The sequence below is a fragment of the Xiphophorus maculatus genome, chromosome 2 (genome assembly GCF_002775205.1).
Source record: "Xiphophorus maculatus strain JP 163 A chromosome 2, X_maculatus-5.0-male, whole genome shotgun sequence".
Taxonomy (NCBI): Eukaryota; Metazoa; Chordata; class Actinopteri; order Cyprinodontiformes; family Poeciliidae; genus Xiphophorus; species Xiphophorus maculatus.
In genome coordinates, this window is record NC_036444.1 from 13,808,609 (window position 1) to 13,831,171 (window position 22,563).

The 22,563-nt window shown below is 36.9% G+C and overlaps 2 protein-coding genes and 2 long non-coding RNA genes across 5 annotated transcripts in view; 2 read left to right on the plus strand and 2 right to left on the minus strand.

Annotated features, from left to right (window-relative positions):
- On the plus strand, positions 1-13,223 carry slc17a8 (solute carrier family 17 member 8). Its single transcript, XM_005802287.2, has 12 exons — positions 1-394; positions 1,839-2,094; positions 3,377-3,495; positions 5,580-5,694; positions 6,593-6,680; positions 7,322-7,408; positions 8,863-9,005; positions 9,077-9,226; positions 9,550-9,682; positions 10,083-10,193; positions 10,464-10,591; positions 11,325-13,223. Exons 1-12 carry the CDS (start codon positions 297-299, stop codon positions 11,652-11,654), a joined length of 1,758 nt encoding a protein of 585 aa, XP_005802344.1. The 5' UTR covers positions 1-296; the 3' UTR covers positions 11,655-13,223.
- On the minus strand, positions 6,703-10,090 carry LOC111612212. Its single transcript, XR_002754477.1, has 4 exons — positions 9,984-10,090; positions 7,301-7,401; positions 6,946-7,212; positions 6,703-6,846 (listed from the first exon to the last, which is right to left on the minus strand). It is a non-coding gene; the product is annotated as an uncharacterized LOC111612212 (long non-coding RNA).
- LOC111612211 lies at positions 11,357-18,854 on the minus strand. Its single transcript, XR_002754476.1, has 3 exons — positions 18,725-18,854; positions 14,270-14,404; positions 11,357-11,441 (listed from the first exon to the last, which is right to left on the minus strand). It is a non-coding gene; the product is annotated as an uncharacterized LOC111612211 (long non-coding RNA).
- The window catches only part of nr1h4 (nuclear receptor subfamily 1 group H member 4), a 16,450-nt gene continuing 8,770 nt past the window's right edge, over positions 14,884-22,563 (plus strand). Inside the window, exons 1-4 of one of the 2 annotated variants that reach the window (XM_005802254.2) lie at positions 14,884-15,033; positions 17,659-17,747; positions 17,863-18,026; positions 21,312-21,689. In XM_005802254.2, the coding sequence (XP_005802311.1) occupies positions 17,930-18,026; positions 21,312-21,689 (475 nt within the window). In that variant the 5' untranslated portion in view covers positions 14,884-15,033; positions 17,659-17,747; positions 17,863-17,929. Of the gene's footprint in view, positions 15,034-17,658; positions 17,748-17,862; positions 18,027-19,338; positions 19,539-21,311; positions 21,690-22,563 lie in introns of those variants that run through there. The other variant, XM_005802255.2, reaches the window with a different exon arrangement.

Genomic DNA, 22,563 nt, shown 5'->3' on the forward strand with positions numbered 1-22,563 from the left:
TGGATCTTTTAAGGACGCATACATTTCTGATTCTGTTGCGTTTAGGACATTGAGGTACACTTTTGACATCACACCCGTCCACTTTTCTCTTCTGCCAGGAACAAAAAGTTGGAAAAGGCCTCATCATCACTTTGGGACCTTTAGCACCACAGGTGTCAATCCCAAGTGGTAAACGGTGAAGGAGGATGACAAGTGGCATCTAGTGGATACTTTTTTCTCGTTTTCTTTATAAGAACTTCTGAGCGACTAGGATTTTGTTTTGGGATAAAAGAAAAAAAAAAAACACCACAGAAAATATGCCTTTTGATTTTGCAGGTTTGAAAAATCAGGTGCTAAAACCTGGGAAGGAGGAGGTCAAGAATACTGTGGGGGATTCTTTAGGAAAGCTGCAGAGGTGAGAGGGTTCATTTGTATGGAACTGTGCGGAAATTAAGCCTTATGGCTGCAAAAATGGTGCTGATGAGGATCAAACTTGAGGGTGAACACGTAACTTCTTCTACCATAAGAAATCCTGGCGATAAAGAAATATCTGATTCCATTCTTTGCAGAGTGATGCCAGTGATGTAATCACAGGTTTTATTTTTAGGCAGTAATGCATATTTTATATCTAATACATTTTTAACAGAAGAATGTGTCAGCGGTGGAGAAGCTTAGAAATGCATTTAGACGACTGTCTTTACTTTAGGAAATAAAGTGGAGGATTATTTAGACAAGACAACAAAAATAGAATTACAGAAACACAGATATCAAAAAGAAAAGAAAGGCAACATCATTATGGAAACAGAAGACATTTTTGTGATATAGAACAACGTGATGACAGACATGTTTAGTGTGGGTGTTGGCTTAGCATTTATTCAAGAAACAATTCTAATAATAATGTCATAAGAAGATAATGAAAAAATAGAGCTGTAAAACCTAACAGAATTACTACCAACACTTATATTTCCACTACCACAAATAATAATAATACTAATAACGGTAGCAATATTTATTTATTTGTTCTCAATTTATGAGGATTATTATAATTATTAAGATTATTTTGTAATTTTTGCTATACTTTTCCTAATTTCTGTCTGAAATATTAGATTCTAGACCTGGACGGAGTGACTTAATTTCAGCAAAAAGAGGCACAGCGGAGGCAAAAACATAGCAAGAAATAGAATACTGTAGAAATGTCCTTTATTGTCCCAGAATGTGAAATAAATTATGTGCAACAGCGGCAAAGTAACAGGCAATAACAGCAAATAGATTCACATAAAGATAGAATATACAATATATAAAACAGAATACAAAATATAATACTGTACACTAAGGGCAAAATTTCAACATAAATACAATGCAGTTATAAAAATGTGAAATGGAGATGATTAAATAAAAAAATATACAAAACGCACGTCTCTTTGAGCATTGAAAAGACATAATATTTACAATTAGTGCCAATAAAAAAACTCTGCAGCAAGAAAGTTGCAGATGTGAAAGAAATGTTACAATTAATCAAAGCTTATTCTTCCCTCTCTTAAATTTGTGCAGGAGAAAAACTGTGCAAATTTCGGCAGCCCTCTGCACTGTGGAGGTGCCTCTGGTTGCTTGGTAATAGGAGATCTTTAGCTGGCTGGTGTGAACAGAGACAGGTTGATTCAGGTGGCAGAATGGATGCAAAGAATGAGAAACCTTTAAAAAATCTGATGACGGCAGATCACTGATCTTTATCCTTATCTTTCACCTCTGTTTGCTACTGATTTTTGCTAACACACTATATACAGTAAATCTATATAAATAACAGTGTGACATGAAAATGCAGCAAGGTGAACAGATTACCATTCCCTTTTACTCTTTAGGAAAATGGACGGTAGTAATGTTGAGGATGAGGAAAACATTGAACTGACAGAAGATGGACGGCCGGTGGCGTCAGCGCCACTTCCTGCCCCCCTGCTGGACTGCAGCTGCGGTGGTCTGCCCAAGCGCTACATCATTGCCATCCTCAGCGGCCTGGGCTTCTGCATCTCCTTTGGCATCCGATGCAACCTGGGCGTGGCCATTGTAGAGATGGTGAACAACAACACAGTCTATATTAACGGGACGCGAGTGATTCAGGTAGATTGAGACCTAACAAGATAACTGAATGCTGTTTTGTTTTTACTCTTTGGCATTAAAGGTTTTAAGATATACATGTCTCAGTGAATTGCACCTTGTAAAAGATGATTTACTTTTGTAATTTATTTTAAAAAAATTTAACTTATGAGTATGTCTATTTCAATAAATTAGATTACCAACAAAGAATTTATTTATTAAAGTAATTCAATTCCAGACATAAAACCCGTATATTTAGTGGCATAACTTACGTGAAAGGCACCCTGGATTAGGCCCTGCTTCTGCTGCTGCTGCTGCCAAGCTCATTAAAAAGCAGAAAGCCAAATGAGATAAAATGGACGACATTTCTGCATGAAACATTTAAGGCAGTCTCAAGTGGCTCCAATGCCTTATTGATCGCATGCAGAAAATCAACAAAACTCTTGCTGCTGTTTGTGTACATTAAATCAACATGTACACAATGCTAGACAACAAATCTAAAATTTGTTGTCTAGAAATCTAAAATGAAGAAATCAAAAATTTCTCCATCTGCAGTTAAGTTGAGTTTGGACTTAATAAAACACAGTGGACAGCAGATCTGCACTAGCAGATCACAGATTCTGGAAACTTCACACCAGACTAGCAGTTTCAACACTCTTCCTTACAGACTACGGGACCTTGATTTCCAAATAAAATGGCAAAATTATTTATGCCATCTGAAAGCAGGACCTTCAACTTAACTTTCCATTATGCTTGCAGACAGCCAGTTTCTTTTACAAAGACTTTATGTGACTTACCCTCTTTGTGGATGGTCGCAATGACAATGTAGCCAATGTGTATGAAACTAAAGTTTATGTTTTCATTAGCTATAAGGCCAAATCATCAAGATTAACAGAAATAATAATAACAACAATTATTCAATATATTCCATAAATTTTTAGTAGTTTCAAGTGAGACATTCACTTCCCACAAAACATATTTTCAAGTAAAAAGGAAATGTAATAATTCTTTTTAGAAAACTTATTATTGAGTGTTCTTTTGTGCCTTGCATAGAGTCATCTTAAATTCGCATACAATTAATTATCAAAAGAAGGGGTTTTTAAATCTTATTTTGATTTACGAAATATTGCTTTTGTTTCAGGCACAGTCATAACACACAAAAGGTCAATGTTCACTTTTTTCATCATATATTCTGAAAGGAGATCAGATCAGTTACCACCATGTGATTTCAAAGGGAATCACTCTGTACTTTATTCCCCAGAATATGAACATTTTCATCTCATTTGTTTTATTAATTCCATTTCAGAAAGCTCAGTTTAACTGGGATCCAGAGACGGTGGGGCTGATCCACGGGTCCTTCTTTTGGGGCTACATCGTCACTCAGATCCCAGGCGGATTCATCTCCAACAAGCTGTCTGCCAACAGGTTGGGGTGCTGTCAGTGTAGTTTGTGTATGGTATAGCAGTAAAGATGCACTTTTTCACAAGGATGAGCTGGGTGTCACCCTGATTATTATCAAATAAGAAGCATTCAGTAAATAAGTAAGAGAACTAGAATTAGAGAGAGCTCTTCTTCTGCTCATGCGGTTTAAAGGGTTAAAACTGTTTGGCGCGGTGAGCATTACCGATGGAGCAGATAGCAATCCTGTAATAAAAGCTTCACAGGAAAAAAAGGACATGCCACTGACAGAGTTAATAATGAAAGATCCTGCTTCTGATTTCCTTCTGAAACAGCAGCAGCTGGAATATTACAAGTGTCACTTACACGCTGCTTTGGAAAAGAACGGAGGACGGGGATTTTGGGTAAGAGGCAGCACGGCAGCACCGAGGTGGTGAAGCAGAAACTTGTGGGTTGAATGGGATGTCTTTTTATCTCATTCAGTGAATGACAGAGGCGTCAGATGTGTCCGGCTGCAAGGTTGACTGAGACACTTTGACAGACAGATTCAGAGATGTGGTGCTTTATTAGTCTACTGCCGCTTACAGACACACACACAGTGTTTGTCAAGCTTTCACCAGCTGCCGAAAGAGTTGGTCAAAATCACAAATATAGGTGCAGCTCAATAAATTAGAAAATTATTGAAACAATCATTTATTCCAAATATCGATCAAATGCAGCATATTACATTTTGAATGTCTTTTTCTAGTTGATTACAGCTAGATGGAACACGTTTCTATTTATCTTACATAGGGCTAACACAAAAGGATTTTTGATACAGAAATGTAATGGCAATATTATATCCTGCACAATCCTAGGGACAACATCTGACTTGCTGACTAGACACTTGTCAAACTAAGGCAATCTGAAGAAAAGATAGCTGAAGCCAATCTCCTGGAAATGCCTCTGGATTCTGGCATGACTTTTAATGTACTGAACCCAGATATTGTCTATGTCATACAAATATCCACACAACTTTAGAACTTGGGTGATATGCTGTATTTTACTGTTTTTTTAATAGATTTATATTACTGATAAAGCACAGGTGAACTGTATATATATATAATATATATATATATATATATATATATATATATATATATATATATATATATATATATATATATATATATATATATATATATATATATATATATATATATATATATATATATATATTCTGTTTTCTGGATTACCCATGCATCCCCTCGCAGTCCACAAACAGGGGGCGTCCAGTTTGTGACATCAGTTTGATTTTGTGCAATGCAACATAGGCGTACCTTTATATATATATATATATATATATATATATATATATATATATATATATATATATATATATATATATATATATATATATATATATATATATATATATATATATATATATATATACATATATACTGTATATATAACCTTTATTTAACCAGGGATGTCTCATTCAGACTAAAAATCTTTTCTAAAGGAAGAAAAACAATAAAAAGCAAACACAGACATAAAAGTAGTAATAAGTCTAATATAACTTGATATTAATTGGAACATTAAAAAAACCCAAACTCTTATTTACAAACTGACTAAGAGTGGCCTTAAATACATTAAAGGGGACACTTTCTTTCAGCTTTAAGTCTTTCTGCAGTTGATTCCAGTCTGAGGGAGCAGCAAACTGGAAAGCAATTTTTTTTTTTTTGCAAAGATCAGTGCAAACCCAACAATTAATAAAATCAAATCACCTGACTGCAGAAAATAAACACCTGAAAATATTCTAAAAATAAGGGACAAGAGATGCAGTCCCCATGCAGTCAAACAGAGGTACTAAATCTGTGATGAAATGATAAATCTTGATAAACAAGATTTAATTTTGAAATAAGAACCTAGCTTCAGCTTCATCTTTTTTACAAGCTGTTGAAGGTAGAGAACAAAGCCCAGGGAATAATCAATTATCATACCTAAATATTTAAAAAAAAGGGCCAGTGAAGGTTTATTTCACCTCAAGCATTTCCATTGAAACACATAAGCTATTCTGATGGGGTCTGGCTGTACTGATTCATTGAGGACCCTTGTTTTCTTCACAGGGTTTTTGGGGCTGCCATTTTTCTAACATCAGTGCTGAACATGTTCATCCCATCAGCTGCCAGGGTGCACTACGGCTGTGTTATGTTTGTACGCATCTTGCAGGGGTTAGTGGAGGTAAGGAAAGAAAATTGTCTAATAGACAATAAACATTTTTTATTTTCTATTAGCTATTAGATAATAGCTAATAGAAAATTAGCAAATTAACTTAGGTGCCTAGAGCAAGAGAGAGATGAATGATAAGGCAGGTCACCCTCTACCAAGCACTGATTAAGCGTGAAGCAGGAAAAATAATCCTAGATTTGTTTTGGGGAGACACATCGTCATTCCTTATACACCTTAGCGATGGGTGTTTTTATTTTCTTGTTTCAGGTGCTCTAACGTATGCTATTCTTTCGCGGACCAAATCCATAGCCGCATAGCTGTTTCTGTGGTCCCTCTGAGGTTTACAGAACCACAGAAGTAGAATGTCAAGATAACATTTGTGTACCTAAATATTATTTTATCGGGCAAATCAAATCAGATTTTATTTAGGGCCAACTTACATCAACATGAAAAGATGTACAAGTAAAAACTACCTCTGTTAATAAGTAGTTTTATCTATATTTTCTGCCATAACAGGACCATAGAGGTCATTTATGATCTTGATGTGCCTTGAAGTGAAAATGAGTTGGACACACTGGCTCTAGGACGTTGGAGTGGAATCATCTGATTGTCAAACGTTGGATTCATTAAGAGCAACGTGACAGAAAAATACCAGAAAAGTTGGAAACATGAGATAGAATAACCAAGGAATTCCAAAGTAGGAGAGCTAGACGTTTTACACCATCCTCATATATACACCTATATCCAATCTCTGTCTTTATTTACGCTTTTGTTCATCTATTGAAAGAATGATCATCTACTAATAGTTGTGCTTTCCCCTCAAAAATCTGTCTAAGACTTAAAAACCTGTCTCCTTTGCATCCCCAACTCAGTCTTTGATCTTTGTCATTCTGCACCCTGCTCCCTTTAGGGAGTCACCTACCCAGCGTGTCACGGGATGTGGTCCAAGTGGGCTCCGCCTCTCGAACGTAGTCGCCTGGCGACCACATCATTCTGCGGTGAGTCACGTCTCTCCTTTCTTTAATCTAACAAACAGCAGCTCTGAGTTTTTTTTACCATTCCAAACATCTTTGATGCAACCTCCTCACAAGTCACAGGGAGTACGGCAAGTAAATGGACATGAGTGAGCTTGCTTTGCTTTGCAGATGCTGACGCTTGCTGCCTCTGTTGAAATTTGAATAACAGTGTCGCACTTTAAATTGGTACCATGACAACCGTGCATCAAAACCCTCTTGACATTGTCTGTAAATGAACACAGCTCACCTGTGTAAACTGAAGGAGCTTCCTTGTCCATTCATCTAAATGAAGTGTCACACTGTTTAATGTCCAAAAACCCTCTCAGCGTTGCTGCTCTATAGACATGAAGGCATCAGACTGCAGAAAACAGGCTAAAACACCCTCTCAGTAAGGGCAGCACTAATGGCTCATTTTGACGGTGTTTGCTCAATGACTCTAATGCATGTCTTTGATTTGACTACGGTCATTAAGACACATTTGAACTCCCCGTTGTTGGTGTCTTGTATTGTAGTCCTACAAAATAACAAACAAACCAAAAAAAAAAGCATAACCAAGGGAAAACATGTTTTATGATGACTATCACTGAGATGTGATGACTGACAGTGATGTTTGATATCATCAGGTTCCTACGCCGGAGCGGTAATCGCCATGCCTTTAGCTGGAATTCTGGTGCAGTATGTCGGCTGGTCTTCAGTCTTCTATCTTTATGGTGAGGAACAACAAAACAGACACAAAATTCCCACAACCAGCATCATTTACACATTTTAAGTTGTAGTAAAACAAGTTAAAAAAAAATTCGGTCTAATTTTAGTAAAAATATTATTGCCACATTTTCAGTTCAGAAACATTTTCAGTGAACAGCATGTGTGGTGGGAGACCAACACAGCACACCATGCTAACCACCCTATCCAATGGTCGTACATGGTGGCGGCAGTATCATGCTCTGGGACTGGATTTTCTTCAGCAAGTCCCTCTAGGAACAAGCATGTTAGATAATGGATGGATTGATATTAACACAATTACAGTTATGGACTTCTGTTGTAGCCCTGTACAAGTATTAATTAGATGCAAAGCATTGGTTTGAAACAAAAGTCTGAAGGCAATTTGCAAAACAACCAAATCCAGTTTATGTAAGTAAATGTATAGCTAATTCGGTCCAGAAATCAGATTCAAAGTCAGTTACATACACATATGGATCCTATTTATAAAACAATGCCATTAAATTTGGAATATTATACTAATTTTTGAAAAGTCTTTACCCATAAGGGAACCCTGCACATTGAATGAAGTCACTGACTTGACTCTCTTAAAGCAAAGCATGTAGTGTCACTGGAGAGGAGAGCTCCACTTTAACAGGACTAAACCTTCAGCAGTGAGAGGACTAGTCTGCTGTGTCCAGCTGGTGGTTAAATACTTTTGTATCTTTTGCTTTTTGTCTAATAATTTAAATAATTTATCGATGCCAAAAAGACAAAGCTGTCTAGGCTGGTGTAATGTTTGGCTTCTAAGTTTAATAGCCTCATTAGAAAATACACTAGGTCTGTTTAGTAGAAGGAAAATATACAGTTTAATTTCATGTAAGGTCCTTTTCATAATCTGTGTGCGACACGTTGCTCCCTGCTAGTTGTACTTTGTCTGGTTTTGCACCTTTTATCTAAAACGCTTCGAGGTTTGATTAAAATGATTAACACTCACACGAAAGCCGTACCTTCGCCAACGTATTTTAATAAAAAGCCACTCTGATTTCACCGTGATACTGTCTCATGATTTATTGATGTAAATTAGCATTTTCCTGTCCTACCTTTGTGACTCATGCTGGGACTATTTTTAATAACGGAAATTCCTGTGATCCAGAGACGGTGTGTGCTGGGGTTTAATTAATTTGTCCTACGCTCACTCATTCATACGCTTACAAAAAAATCCCATGAAAATCCCATGTGAAAGTCACATGTGGTTCACACAAATTTTTACATGTGAAAGATGTGAATCACATGTATTCGTGTGATTTTGGAACGTTTCGTGGTAAAAATCACATGTGGAACACAGGAATCACATGTGATCACATGTGATTTTCATGGGATTTTTTTTGTAAGGGATTACTTTTATAAAAAGCACTGCAGATAACCACAGTGTGAACGTAATCTGCTCTTGTCTCGTTTGAAGGCGTGTTTGGGATCCTGTGGTATATCCTATGGCTCCTCCTGGCTTATGGGAGTCCTGCTCAACATCCCACAATCACACAGGAGGAGAAGATGTACATCGAGGCTGCCATCGGCGAAACAGCCAACCAACTGAGTGCTACAGAGGTGTGCATATTTAATAAACTCTGGATTTCAGGCTATGTTTTAAACCGACTCACACGCTTGACCTTCAACAGAAATTCAAGACCCCATGGCGTCGTTTCTTTACCTCCATGCCGGTCTATGCTATCATTGTGGCAAACTTCTGCCGCAGCTGGACCTTCTACCTGCTCCTTATCAGCCAGCCGGCATACTTTGAGGAAGTGTTTGGCTTCCCCATCAGCAAGGTTAGCCTCGTTGACAGAGTTATCAGTTCTAAGAGTAAAAACTGATCCTATAATTGCATCAAGAAATATTAAAACCATTTTGAAAATTAGGTTATATGTAATTTTCCACACTTTTCTCCAATTCCGTCTTTCCTAACTGTTTGACAAAATGTTGCTGTCCTCGTTTTTCGAATTAACTTTTGCATCCTAAAAGATCCCTCTTAGGATGCAAGAAACTCAGCACTTAGTATCACCTAAATAAACATAAATGATTTATGTAAGTATGGGTATTTTTAATCTGTTATTAGTTATTTAATGTGTTACTTCTTATTTAATGTGTACAGGTGGGGATCTTGTCCGCCGTCCCCCATATGGTGATGACAATCATCGTCCCTATCGGAGGGCAATTGGCGGATTTCTTACGAAGTAAAAAAATTATGTCAACAACAAATGTGAGGAAGCTCATGAACTGTGGAGGTACGCTGATGCAACCATTCCTCAAATATTATTGATTTAATACAAACCACTGAGGACCACTAAGATCTGCCGAATACACAGAAAAGTTCTTATTTGGAAATTAAGACTTAGACTTAGACTGACTTTATTGTCATTTTGCATGCACAGGGTGTATACAGCACGAAATTTCGTTGCATACGGCTCAGGACAATGTTTTGAGGTTCCAATGTTGTGAGGTTACTCCAGAATAAAATAAAATACAGTATAAAATATGAATATAAATATGAATATAAAATATAAAGTGATATAAAATTAAACTTACCTTTAAAGAATCCCTTCCAAATTATCCACATTCTCTGGTCAGTATTCAGTTTGAAAGTTTATTAATTCATTTCTCTGCAATTTTTGTTTTTCATTTCAGGATTTGGTATGGAGGCCACTCTTCTGCTGGTTGTTGGATTTTCTCACACGCGAGGAGTCGCCATTTCCTTCCTCGTGCTGGCTGTAGGCTTCAGTGGATTTGCCATTTCAGGTTCTTAAGACCTCAAATCTGACTTTATTCAAAAACTGTTTGGAACAGGGCAAAAATATGCAGTGAACAGGATTTGCACGAGAACCTTTTTTCTGCTATTTTTAGTAATAATTTAAGTCTGGAGAACCACCAGTTTCCCTTTGTCGCATGAAGCAGTGAGGCTTTTGGTGTGGGGTTCTCTAGGAAACCAACAAATTTAAGTGTGGATGTAAATCTGTTTTCCTGTCTTTGTGTTAATTTCACTTAGAGGTATTTATGCTGTGTTTTCAGGTTTTAATGTCAACCATTTGGATATTGCTCCTCGTTATGCCAGCATCTTGATGGGCATTTCCAATGGAGTTGGAACGCTGTCCGGAATGGTGTGCCCCCTTATTGTTGGAGCTTTGACTAAAAACAAGGTAAAAAATCTCTAGATAATGCAGTCCTGTGAAAAAGTATTCAGTCCCTTACAGATGACTTCTGTTTTTGTCATACTTAAATCTTTTACATTATTTAAAAAATTAATATCAGACAAAAATAAATTTACAAAATCTTCATTTTGGTTATTTGGAGCCATACTGGTATACTTTATGGGAAAATTCAAGTGTGTTTGTGTTGTGTAAAAGTTAAGAATCTCTTTGTGATTAATTTAAAAATAATTAAAAACAATTTAAAATACTGACTCTCTCTATTGCGGGAAGTTAGCAAGTCTGTCAAATAAGAGGGCAGTAGAAACTGTGAAAGGAAAAGTAAAGTTTAAAAAAATAATTAGTGGTTAATTTATTATAAACTGTTCAATATTTTTATTCAGACATCACATTTGGCAACATGTTTTGCAGTTTTAAAGTAATATACATGATTTGTCTAAAATACCAGATGAATTTCTTGCTTGGGCCCCATGTAAGTTTTATATTATGAAATAGCCACAAAATGTCCTAGAAATTGATGTTTGTGGATTTATTTTGTACCATTTATTTGATCAATCCCTATATTGTCTCTGTGTAACCTAACAACTATCCTAAGCTTGTATTTATAATTTAACTTACTGTTACATTTATTGCAATTGTTACATGCAACTTGTGAATTTATAGCCTAATCTCAGTATTTCATCTCTGAGAGATCAGTGAATCTACCTCTTCCGTCTTCCCACAGACTCGTTTGGAGTGGCAGCATGTCTTCATTATTGCCTCCATGGTGCATTATACAGGAGTCATCTTCTATGCCATCTTTGCGTCAGGGGAGCAGCAGGACTGGGCCAACCCCGAGAGCCTGAGTGAGGATAAATGCGGCATTATCGATGAGGATGAGCTGGCGGAGGAGTCAGAACTTTCCAACGACGGTGGCCTGGCTTCCAAAAAGAGCTACGGAACCACAGACAATTCATACGGTCAAAAACAGGGATGGAAAAAGAAGAGAGGGGTCACCATGGAGGGGGAGGAGGAACACTGTGGTAACGGGGACTACAATGATGGGTACCAGTGAGACATCATTCGGATTACAATTAGAGGACTTCCAGAACACGCGGTTGAAACTGAAGGTCTGATTTTACACCGGAGGAGGAGTACAAGGGAAACAACAGGAGCTGCAGCATCAAAAGCACCCCAAGACAGTCTTTTTCAGCTTTCAGTGAAGAATGTACAATACTGTACAATTGTTTCAGACCTTCTGTAATTTCTGAATATTTTGTTTCCAGAAAGCCAGGCAATATGCTAGTTGACAACAACCACAGAACAAGAGATTATCACTTGTTGCTCTACTAACAATCACAGTCTGGCTCCTTGGAAGCAAAACATAAAGAAATGAGGGTTGACTTATGTTTCGCACAGTACTTTGGTTATCTGATATGTACCAAAATGTGAAAAAAAGCAAATATTTGACATTATTTTAAATTAGAGAGCCACTGGAAAGACAGAATGTGTCTACCACAAAAACTGCAACTAAGTTACATATTTTACATCTGTTTTGTACAATCCAGCACCACACTGAAAAACAACACATATATGAGCAACACATATCAATTTCCAAACCAATCTTTTCTTTTCCTGCAGGTGACGCTGATTGGAGTTTATGTTAATCCATGTGGACAGTCCATGAGATGTTTTGTGTCAGCTATGCAACCTGATAAAACCTGGAGGAATGTAAAGATTAGACCTCAGTAGAGCACACTCTTTATGGTGTCAGTCTTGTTAGGGTTTCCAGTGTATATCTGCTGTTGCTGAATGGTTGCACTGAGTTACTGCTTTGCTTCTTTGAGCAGGTTTTAGTTCACCATAAGCTTGGAAATAATCTTTAAATCAATTATTATTTACAGAGCTTTGGGCTCCATCTTTTAATTTGACAAAATGAATGTTGAATGTTTTTTTTCTTTCCCTTTTTGTCTACATGGAGATCCAGTTAGAAACATAAAGTATTTTGCTATAATCACGAAAGAATGTGTAAAATGCTCAACAAAGAAAATGTGCTGTAAGTTTTAACTTTATAGGCTTGATTTGCACACAAACACATCTGGTGTAAAAACAAATAACTGCATTATTGAAGATTATTGATATAGTTTATGGATTACACCATGAAAGGCTTTAGGGTTCTGGATTAAGAGATAATGTTTATGTGAATGATGAACATGTTTTTTCCTTTGTGAAATCATGGAAACTTAAAAAAGACTTTATAAAATGACTAATTGCTTGGTTATTGAAATGGAAACTGAATTGAAAGTTTACCTATTAATCAATATAATCAGTTATAATTCATTGAATTGCAGGATGGCATTCGCTGCCCTTTTCATATTGTTCTCCACCTCCACACAGGACTCTTAGAATAAAAGCCTTGAATATCCTCAAAGAACCCGCAGCAAGCTCTTGCCACTGTTATTATTAAAGTGCCTACCTGTGTAATCATAAAGAGGCTGCATAAGAGTATTTTTCATGGGATGTGTGTAAGGAGGTAATCTTTACTCCAAGAAAACAGCAAAGCCAGGCTGAGGTTTTCCAGAGTGAAGGCAGAAAAGAAGCAAGATTTCGTAAATGATGTTTTTCAGACGGGAGGGTCTTTAAAAAAACAGGAGAAAACGTAAAGGCTGATGTTGGATGAAACTCTGCAACATGACAAAAAAAAAAAAAAAAAAAGAAAGTCCACCAAGGATTAAAAAAATGGAAAGTCCTGTGGAGAGTTAAAGATCAAATCCTAAAATATGTGGCATCTTGTGTGAGACGTTGAATCAATCTGAGAGAAACTGAAACATCTTACAGCTGAAAGCAAAGAGTGGGGTAAACATACCTCAGACCAAAGTCAGAGACAGGTAGAAATCTTACAACAAGCATCTCACTAAAGTTACTTTGGACAGAAAAAGGAAAGCTTGGCTATTAGTCACTTGTTCCTCAGTTTTAAAAACACAATTTTGATTTTGTAAAACAAAGTTTTTTTTTTAATGGTTTTTACTTATAATTATCCACTTTCTTCTCCAGAGAGAAAATAATTAGACACCAAATTGTGAAAATGTTCTAATAAGAAATTCATAATTTAATTGGCATGAAGTTTGGATCTAATGATAAACAGTTGGATACAATAAATCTCTGAATAGAAGCAAATGTTAAAATCAAATAAAACAACTCGTGACTGGTGTTTCTTTAAATTCTTAAGACGTGCTCTTAATAATGATTGTTTATGTAAAGATGGTTAAAAGAATTTAAACACAGCTGTTTCCAGTCACACTATAAACATCCTCAGTGCTATCTATCCTTGTGCGCCTGCTTCATAATTACTAGACAGATTCTTGATTTCTACTTTTAGCTTCTTCTGTTCAAGACATTTCAGCCTGAAAAACTCTTTAAATAAGCTTTGTGTGATTTGGCTTGGGAAAACCTGATGATTACACCCTTTCACTTTGTGATAAGAAATTTCAAGGTTATGGACTTTGTTACCTGTTGTCCTTGTAGTGCTGCAGTGTTGTACTTTCCAGTAACAACAATGCACTCAGCTTGGGATCAGAGAGAAAACCAAAGGGAGAAAAAGCAACTAAAATCTGTAGGTTTCCTCAAACTCAGCTGTGTAAATGTGAATTAGACATTGGTTTGTTTGCATTGTGTTATTTCATTCCTTACATGCTCTTAAATCCAGAGCAGATAGTCCACAAACAGCAGCCAATGGCAAAGGTTCTGTTTATTTCAGGGAGACCGTCTGTTGACTCAGAAGGGCCTCTTCAGATGGAGCAACAGCTCATCAATGATTAAGCTGTCCTGTTTTAGGGGAAAAAAGGAAATAAAAGTCAAAAGGGAATTTATTTACAGGTTTATTTCTTATTAAAATGTAAAAAGATAAAAAAGGCAGAAATCCATAATCTCTGACAGTGCCCACCCCCCAAAAATATCCCAAACCAATCTATTGACTGTCACTTTGCATGATGAAACGGCTTGGATCAGTTCAAGGACGCACTCAGCTTCAGAGATTTTCCATGACAAGACAAATTTAAAAAAACCCAAATATAAATGAAAAAAAGCAGGAATATCCCTTTTTGTTTCACTTTATTGAAAATATTCCAGACTGCACATCCACTCAGCTTACTAATGATCCCAGCAGTAGTTTGAGTCGTGCTAATGATGTGTATGATGTTTGTGCGTGAGAGTGGGAATTCATGAGGAGGCCTGTTGACGTGTTCTGATAAAAAGCACTGGGGGAGTGGGATGACATGGACAGGAACGGACAGTTTAATTAATAACCACCACCCATTTCTCTCTCTCTGACCTCAACTGGTCGCACATCCTCTCACTGGAGTCGGACACAAACAACTTAACGTTTGAATATTGATGGAGCTGTAGCGCACGTGAAGACGGAAGGAAAGTTTTCCACATCAGTTGGGCAGGAGAAGGTAAGAACTGCCAGACGAAGGATGAGCAAAGGGTTGGGAATGTATGTACTGTCATGGAAAAAAGACAATACTGTACAACTGTACCGACAGTCACAGGAAATACTAAATACAACCTATAATTCACCAGTTTTTAGAATCAACTTTATCCCCTCAATAACTTTAGTCTTTTTTTTGTGACGTTACAAATTTCTGACATTGCAAAGAGATTTGCTTCTCTTTTGTTTACAACATTAAGTTTCTTATCCCAGGCAATAATTACTATGTAGACTTGATTGAAGTTGCTGCACGTCATTATAGTTTGAGATCTGGGCTTTGGATAGGCCATTGCAACACATTATTATCTTTTCTTAACCCTCTATGGCATGACTTTTTATTTTTGTGGGGAAGAAATATTTTCCTGCATTCTTTGGGAGCTTGGTGGTCCCTAATTACATGTCAATCATAAAATCGGACTCTGACACCTCCTGGAACCAGATTTGGGTTTGTTGCCTCAGGGTAACATTGGTCTAGAACACCAAGATTGTCTACACTGATTATGAGAAATGAAATACAAATCAAACAAAAACTATATTCATAAAAGAACTATTTTTTGGACAAAAATATGTCAAAAATCATGCCCCCCAAAAAATAAAATAAAGGAGCAATGTGAGGTACAGCTATGTGGTTTGTTGCCTGAGGGCAACACCATGCCATAGAGGGTTAAACCATTGGCTTGCGGATTTGCAGCAATGTTTGAGATCATTGTCTTTAATCCAGTTTGAGACAAACTCTAGATATTGGAAAAAAAACCCATCAAACTTACATCAGATACATTTTCACCTACACTGAATGAGTGCAAGCTCCCAGGTCCAGTGGCTGCTAAACAAGCCAAATCACCACTCCTCCACCACCATGCTTGACAATGGATTTGAGATTTGTGTTGCTCTTCTGGAACGGCTCCTTATCACAAAGGAGGAAGTTGACAGACTTAGCTAAATGGTTTGATATAAATAACTCAAGACTAAATATGATGAATGATTTTTAAAATGAGATACTGCTTATAACCAGATTTATAGTTGATTTACTCTTTTGGAAGTTTTACGTGTACAATGCAAAAAGTAAAATAACTACAATATTATGTAACTATTGTAGTTCTTCAAAACAAATACAATCTTAGAAAATGTACTTTTAATTTGAAACCATATTGAGATAATTAGCTACACATTAAATCCAGAAAGAAATATACATTCTAATTTTTTTGTCCAAATCGCCCTGCTCTATTTTCAAGTATTACAAACTCTGAACTTAGAGGAAACTACATGAAAGGAAAGAATGTTATATAGGTAAATGTGTGGACTAGATCATGTGAAATGAATAAAGTATAACCAGCTGGTAAACAGATATAAATCAATCTTTGTAGTCTTTGAAACATAAGTTGTCCCTATTTCGTTAATTGTTTTCGTATTACATCTGTGCAGGTGTTTTTTCTTTTTAACTGTTTTGTTTTTGTTTGAAAGAAAAATGAAAAATTGTTTGAAAGAAAAATGAAAAATATGCATCTCTGTCAGTGACTGAAAAAAAGTGTAGGTGTAATGAGCTTCTCCCTGGACTTTTCAGTAAATAACTAGCGTAATCGCAATGAGCAATAATTTCTGCTTGTTTGTTTTTCTTGCACAAAAACAAAAAATGAAATATCATGCACCGTACCATATATCATTAAGCTTAAACAGCTCTTCTTTGTCCATCTATCCATTCTGATGCAACTTTGCAAGTAAAGGTGGTGCTGCAATATTTCTTTAGATAGAATCATTGTTCTCCCGACAACTAAAACAAGCTGTTCTTGTTCAATCACTTCTTAATTGTTCGGTTATTCTAAGTGATATACCTATAGCATTTCTATTGATTACTTAGAAATGCTAAGTAATAATTACTTAGCATTGATATCGTTCAGTCTAAAACATGCAGACAAGTTATATTTATGTGATTTATTGTTTCTCTTGCTCAGGCAGCAATCATGTATAAATGTGGATGATGAACTTGATCATCCCAGCTAATTTCCAATTTAACAAAGTTGTAATTTCCTACATGTCCAAGTTGATGTGAATTGTGTTTTACCTTACATGCTCTATGTTTGAAAACATTTAAGCTGAACAAAGAACACAAAAGTCAAAGAAAACTGTGATAGTGTTGCACTGTATCTGTTTTTGTACCTGTTATTATCTAGTGACGCCTGTATCTCATTTGTTTGGTTTTATTGTGCAGTATTTCTTATTTCTCGAAAGGTATTCTCCTGCTTAAATCTTATTGGTGTAGTACTGATATTTCCCATGACTACATTAACTGTGGCTGTACATTTAGTTTTCATGTGGGACGGAGGTTACTGAATCCATGTGGGCTGCTTTTTCATCTCGAGGGAAATTACATTGACTTAATTAAAACAATGTAGCAGAGCCGTCGATAAAGTCCAAGGCGACCATTTTGTTACTTTGCATGAAGAATAAATTGAATTACTTCTTAATTCTCTTACAATACGTCTCGGTTTTACTTCATTTACGCAAAGCTTTAAAATGCATCCTGAAAGCAGCATGTGCAATAAGTGAAAAGACAGAAATAATTGTCTCGTTTACATGATTTGCTCTTCTCAAGGCTTTGTAGTGACCTGACCTTCATCCTCGTTCCTCCTGTTCAGAGCTACTAAACATCTCATCCCTAAACATCTCACCTGGACCCGTCAGGTGTGTTGATGATTTATTGCACTGTAAAAATGGCCGGGATCCAAATGGTTCACTGAACATTTGTTTAAAAATGCTTCAGCAAGGTGCTAAAATAACATTTTAAATCTTTGTGCAGGAGCAAACTGAGACATATTGCAACCCCTGTCTGGGATTTTGAAGTCGACCACAGAAATCCTTCCTGAATGAATGAGTGGGAGGGCCCCGAGATCAATGTGGTGGGACCGCTGCAAATCCCATCCAGCGATGAGTTCTCCATCTCTGAGAGCGCCCACTTCTTCGGTAAGTAGATGGCAGGAACCACACAGATATAAAAAATAAATAAATAGAAAAGCTCACACAGTAGAAAACTGAAAATCAATTTTAACGTCAAAAAAAGAGAAAGTGGAAGTGACAGCAGGGTGAGAGTTTGGTATGATGCAAGAACAAGGGTAGGTGTGCTCACACTTCCTATCATGAAACAGAAAATCTGCTGCAACACAGACTAATGTCATGAAGAAAATTCTCTAACTGACAGCAGCTCTCAAAAGTTAATCAGGTAAAAATGTGGATATAAATGTGGATACCTTGTTAAAATACCAGGGTTTGGTGATGAGAAAATTTTGATAATATTATGCCACTCTACCTGATTTTCCCACATTTGATGAATGATGGGCTTATTGGCGACTGAACGCTGAAAATAAATCAAAAGATCCTTCACCAAGGTTTTCGCTCAAGGGTGTGCAAATTTATGCAACCATGTTATCACACCTTTTGCCTTTATTTCTTCTCCTCCTAATAGACCTACTTGATTTGAAAGAAACAGGCAACGACATTCCATGTACAATGTTGTGTTTTCTTATCTAAACAATAGCACTGAGTTGAAAACTTGAATAAATCTCAGCTTTAACATTCTAAATAGATTTACCAACAACACACCTATTTATTTCAGTCTATATTGTTAAATTGTTTAACAATGATACGAAGAGTGCTACCATTACCTTCTGATCCGAAGATATTTTGCTTAGGTCATATCCATAAACCTGAAGTAAAATCAATACCATCCCAGCTTAAAATTCCTCTGAGACAATCAGAAAGTTCATTTGTAGTATCAGTCGTAGGTAAATCTAAGTCTTATCTACACAACTGTGAACAGAGGGTAATACTAACACGGCTTTTATTCCAGGAAAAGCCGTGTTACACAAACTTCTGAGCACACCCTTTACACAATAAACCAGCAGAGCGCCTTAAGACTAAAACCTAAAGGGGCTGAAGGGCGGTTCTGCCTACAGCAATAACAGTATATGACTTTCTGTACAAGGACAGGTCAGTAAGAAGAAATTAACAATCCTCCCATCTTCTTTTGTTCTTATTTAGTCAAATTCAGCAGATCTGACAAATAGTTTCTCACACGACACAGCAACAAGGCAAATATTTTGGGATTCTTCACCTGTCCAAATGTATAAGTGACCCAGCAGATATACGGCCATCACACAGTAGCAGTCAGTTTGCACCCAAACTCCTGAATCAACCAGCTACCTGTAATGATGTGAAGACATCTTAACTGGGTGGTTAATGAATAGCTCCAGCAACCTTTGCTCCCCCTCAGCATTTCTCAACCAGGCAGCAAGATGTTTTCACATCTTTAGCAAGGTGTCAGATCGACAAGTATGAGTAGGAGATGATTTTTCTGTTAAAACTCAAGAAAAAGGCCGAACTACAAACCAGCACTGGGGAGGTGGGAGAGTAAAGACTCAGAATAGTCTGCGTCTGGTCACATGGAGACGGCCATGGTCCAGACTCAGACATCCAGAGGTTTGTGATTCATCCTTCTCAACAAATATCATGTGAGGAAAGGTCTTAGTTCTGCTGATTTTCTGAAGCTGCTTCTCTGTGTTGAATAAGTTTCCCTGGAAGTTAATTCATTATGAATTAATATCCTTATGAGCAAATTAGTGTCAGCTTGTTTGGTGTAATGTTACTCTATTGCCTGTCTGAAAGACACAGTGTACTGTGAGCGGGTTGTTAATCATTTGTGGCTTTATGGTATTTTGTGTGTTTCCTTAGAATTGCACAAAAATCTGTGAGGGACGGCGGAGTCCCTGCTCGAAATTCCGTGAAAGAGGTGTACCTTGTGCCAGAAGCCCATTAAAATGCTGTCTACATCGTTTTAAACTGTGTGATTGTGAGCGTGAGTGGGAATAAAAATAGCAGTAGGTATTTTGTTCCATATAACACAGTAGGACTGTAACAGGTAAATCTTTTATGGATGCAAACTCGACTAAAAACCCACCTGTTTAGGATTGTATTTGAAACGTAATCAATTACAAATTTATTGATGGGACCTGACTTAATGTCATGTTTTGATTGTTGATTATATGTTGCATTGTGTTTCTGTGTTTGATATGATGTAAAGCACTTTGAGATGCGTTGCTGCTGAAATGTGCTATACAAATAAAATTTGATAGATTGATTGATTGATTGTTACCTGGACAGCAAGTCTGATGGATTTTACTGGGACAAGGTTCTTCAGGTTGTGACTTTAACATTGTCAGCTGCAATTACACTGTAGTTATCACTTAAACTATAGTGTACTAGTTAAACTGTTAGTTTTAGCATTTCCTGTTTCATTGTCAGAATCAGTTGGATTATTTTGAGTTGTTCTACTTAAAAAGTTTTTTTTGTTATTTAATTCAAGCTTATGAGGACTCCATGTTCTGTCATCTAATTTTTATGCACAAATCCCCGCGGTCATGATCTCCCTCAGATAAAGATTTATCAGATACTCATGTTTTATTACATTCTGCCTGAAGTAGTTTTGTTTTCTTACATTTGGTTGTACGTTTTTATTTTTGGAGTCATACCACAGAGAAATATCGTCTAAACTGACTATAAGCAGTTCATTGTTTATGTCCCAGTATTCAACTTCCATTGACACTTAAACTCCACATTTATATTTAATGTTATGGTCTCTACCATTAAAGCTGCTGTAAAAAATTATCTCCATAACTAGCCTAAGGACTACATTTGATTCATCTCACAATGATGGATGCACCGATGATTTACTGTCTAAGCTGAGAAAAAAAAGATATTTTAAAACCCTGTTTATGACATTCAGACTATAAACTGTCTTTTTCACATTGACCAACAAAAAAAAATCCTTCCAAGCCTAGGATGAAATGTCAGGGTGTTTTTTTTTTTCCATTTTGTTGTATAATGGTAAGTGATAAATTATGCGGAAATAAAAGCATGCATAATAATTAACTAAAACAAATTGATTTTAATGAACTGAGATATAACCTGTTGCCAACTTTTGTCAGAATGGAAAAATGTTGGTAGTTTGATCTCAGTTTATTCATGTGTCATTTTGGGGGGAAATTTTTTTTTTACATTTCCCATCATGTGCTAGTAATGCTGTCTATTTATGCAATGTGTTAAAAATAAAATGAGTCATATCCATATTAAGAATCACCAAGTGAAGGTGTTGATGCGAAACTGAGCAGAGTGATTAATTTATTGTTGTTCTGGACCACAATATGTAATCACCATTTAGCTTTTCTCTAAAACCTTTCTTCTTTTATTCATTAGACATACTGGCAGATCAAGGCAGTCCTCTTCTGCAGGACCCTGACATCCTACCATTCACCACTTACCCCAGTATGCAGTATCCATCCCTGGAGCCAAACATGTCTGCCACTCCATACTACTCCTCTCAGAACTATTACCCTCCATTCAGTGGAGACGAATGGTACTCACACATGGGCTTATACGAACTGAGGAAAGGACCCCTGGAGGGCAGCTATGGGACTGAAATGGACGAGGCCTCTTCTGTTGTGCCGGCTGTTTGCAAGAGGAACCGGCACCTGAATCAACCTGGAAGGATCAAGGGGGAGGAACTGTGTGTGGTCTGCGGAGACAAGGCCTCTGGATACCACTACAACGCTCTCACCTGTGAAGGATGTAAAGGTGTGTGGAGTTTCCATAGGAGATGCAGCATTGTGGGAAAGTCTTGTGTTATCCTTTATCCCTGTGTAGTTTAACAAGAGGTCCTCGTTTTGTTTTAAAGGCTGAGGAAGAAAGATATTTAAACGTTATTCTTTGAATTCTTTAAGATTGGCTAAAGAGGGTCAGTGAACAACAAATTTATAGTCTTGCCACAGATTCTCAGTTGGGTTCAGAGCTGAACTTTAACCTTTCTAAGACATAAATATGCTTCAGCCAATACATTTTCCCCAAGCACCATAAAATATTATTTTGTAAAGTGTATAAAATTCACATACATCTCAACTGCATAAATAAGGAGGTGGTTTAATTATGCCTCCGACATTAAAACTTTCAAGTCTGAATTTGGAAAAAATGAACAGATTCTGAGAGTTGTTGCAAATAATACCTACATTTCTTTGAGTACCACTTAAGCAGCTCAAGTACCAACAGCGGTACTTGAACCCAAGTTTGAGAAGCAAGACTGTTAGGCTGCGTTCACTCTGCAGGCTGAAGTGACCCAATTCCGATTTTTTTTTTTTTTACGTAATGCGACCTGAATCTGATCTTTTCATGACAGTCTGAACAGCACAGGTCGGATTTTTTCGAATGCGACGCAGGCCAGTAGCATATCCGATACGTATCCGATTCAAATGTGACCTAACGTTCAGGTCACATTCGTCCGAACTGAACGTCACTGATACTGGACAAAGTATCTCACTATTCTGCGCCCTGATACGCGCAAGGCGTCGGACCATAATGAGGATTAAGATGTTAATATGCTGCTCCGGTCGGACAACAACTTCAAATACGTAAGCTATGCTCCACCGTTAGCCTCCATGTTTACTTCCGCAAACAC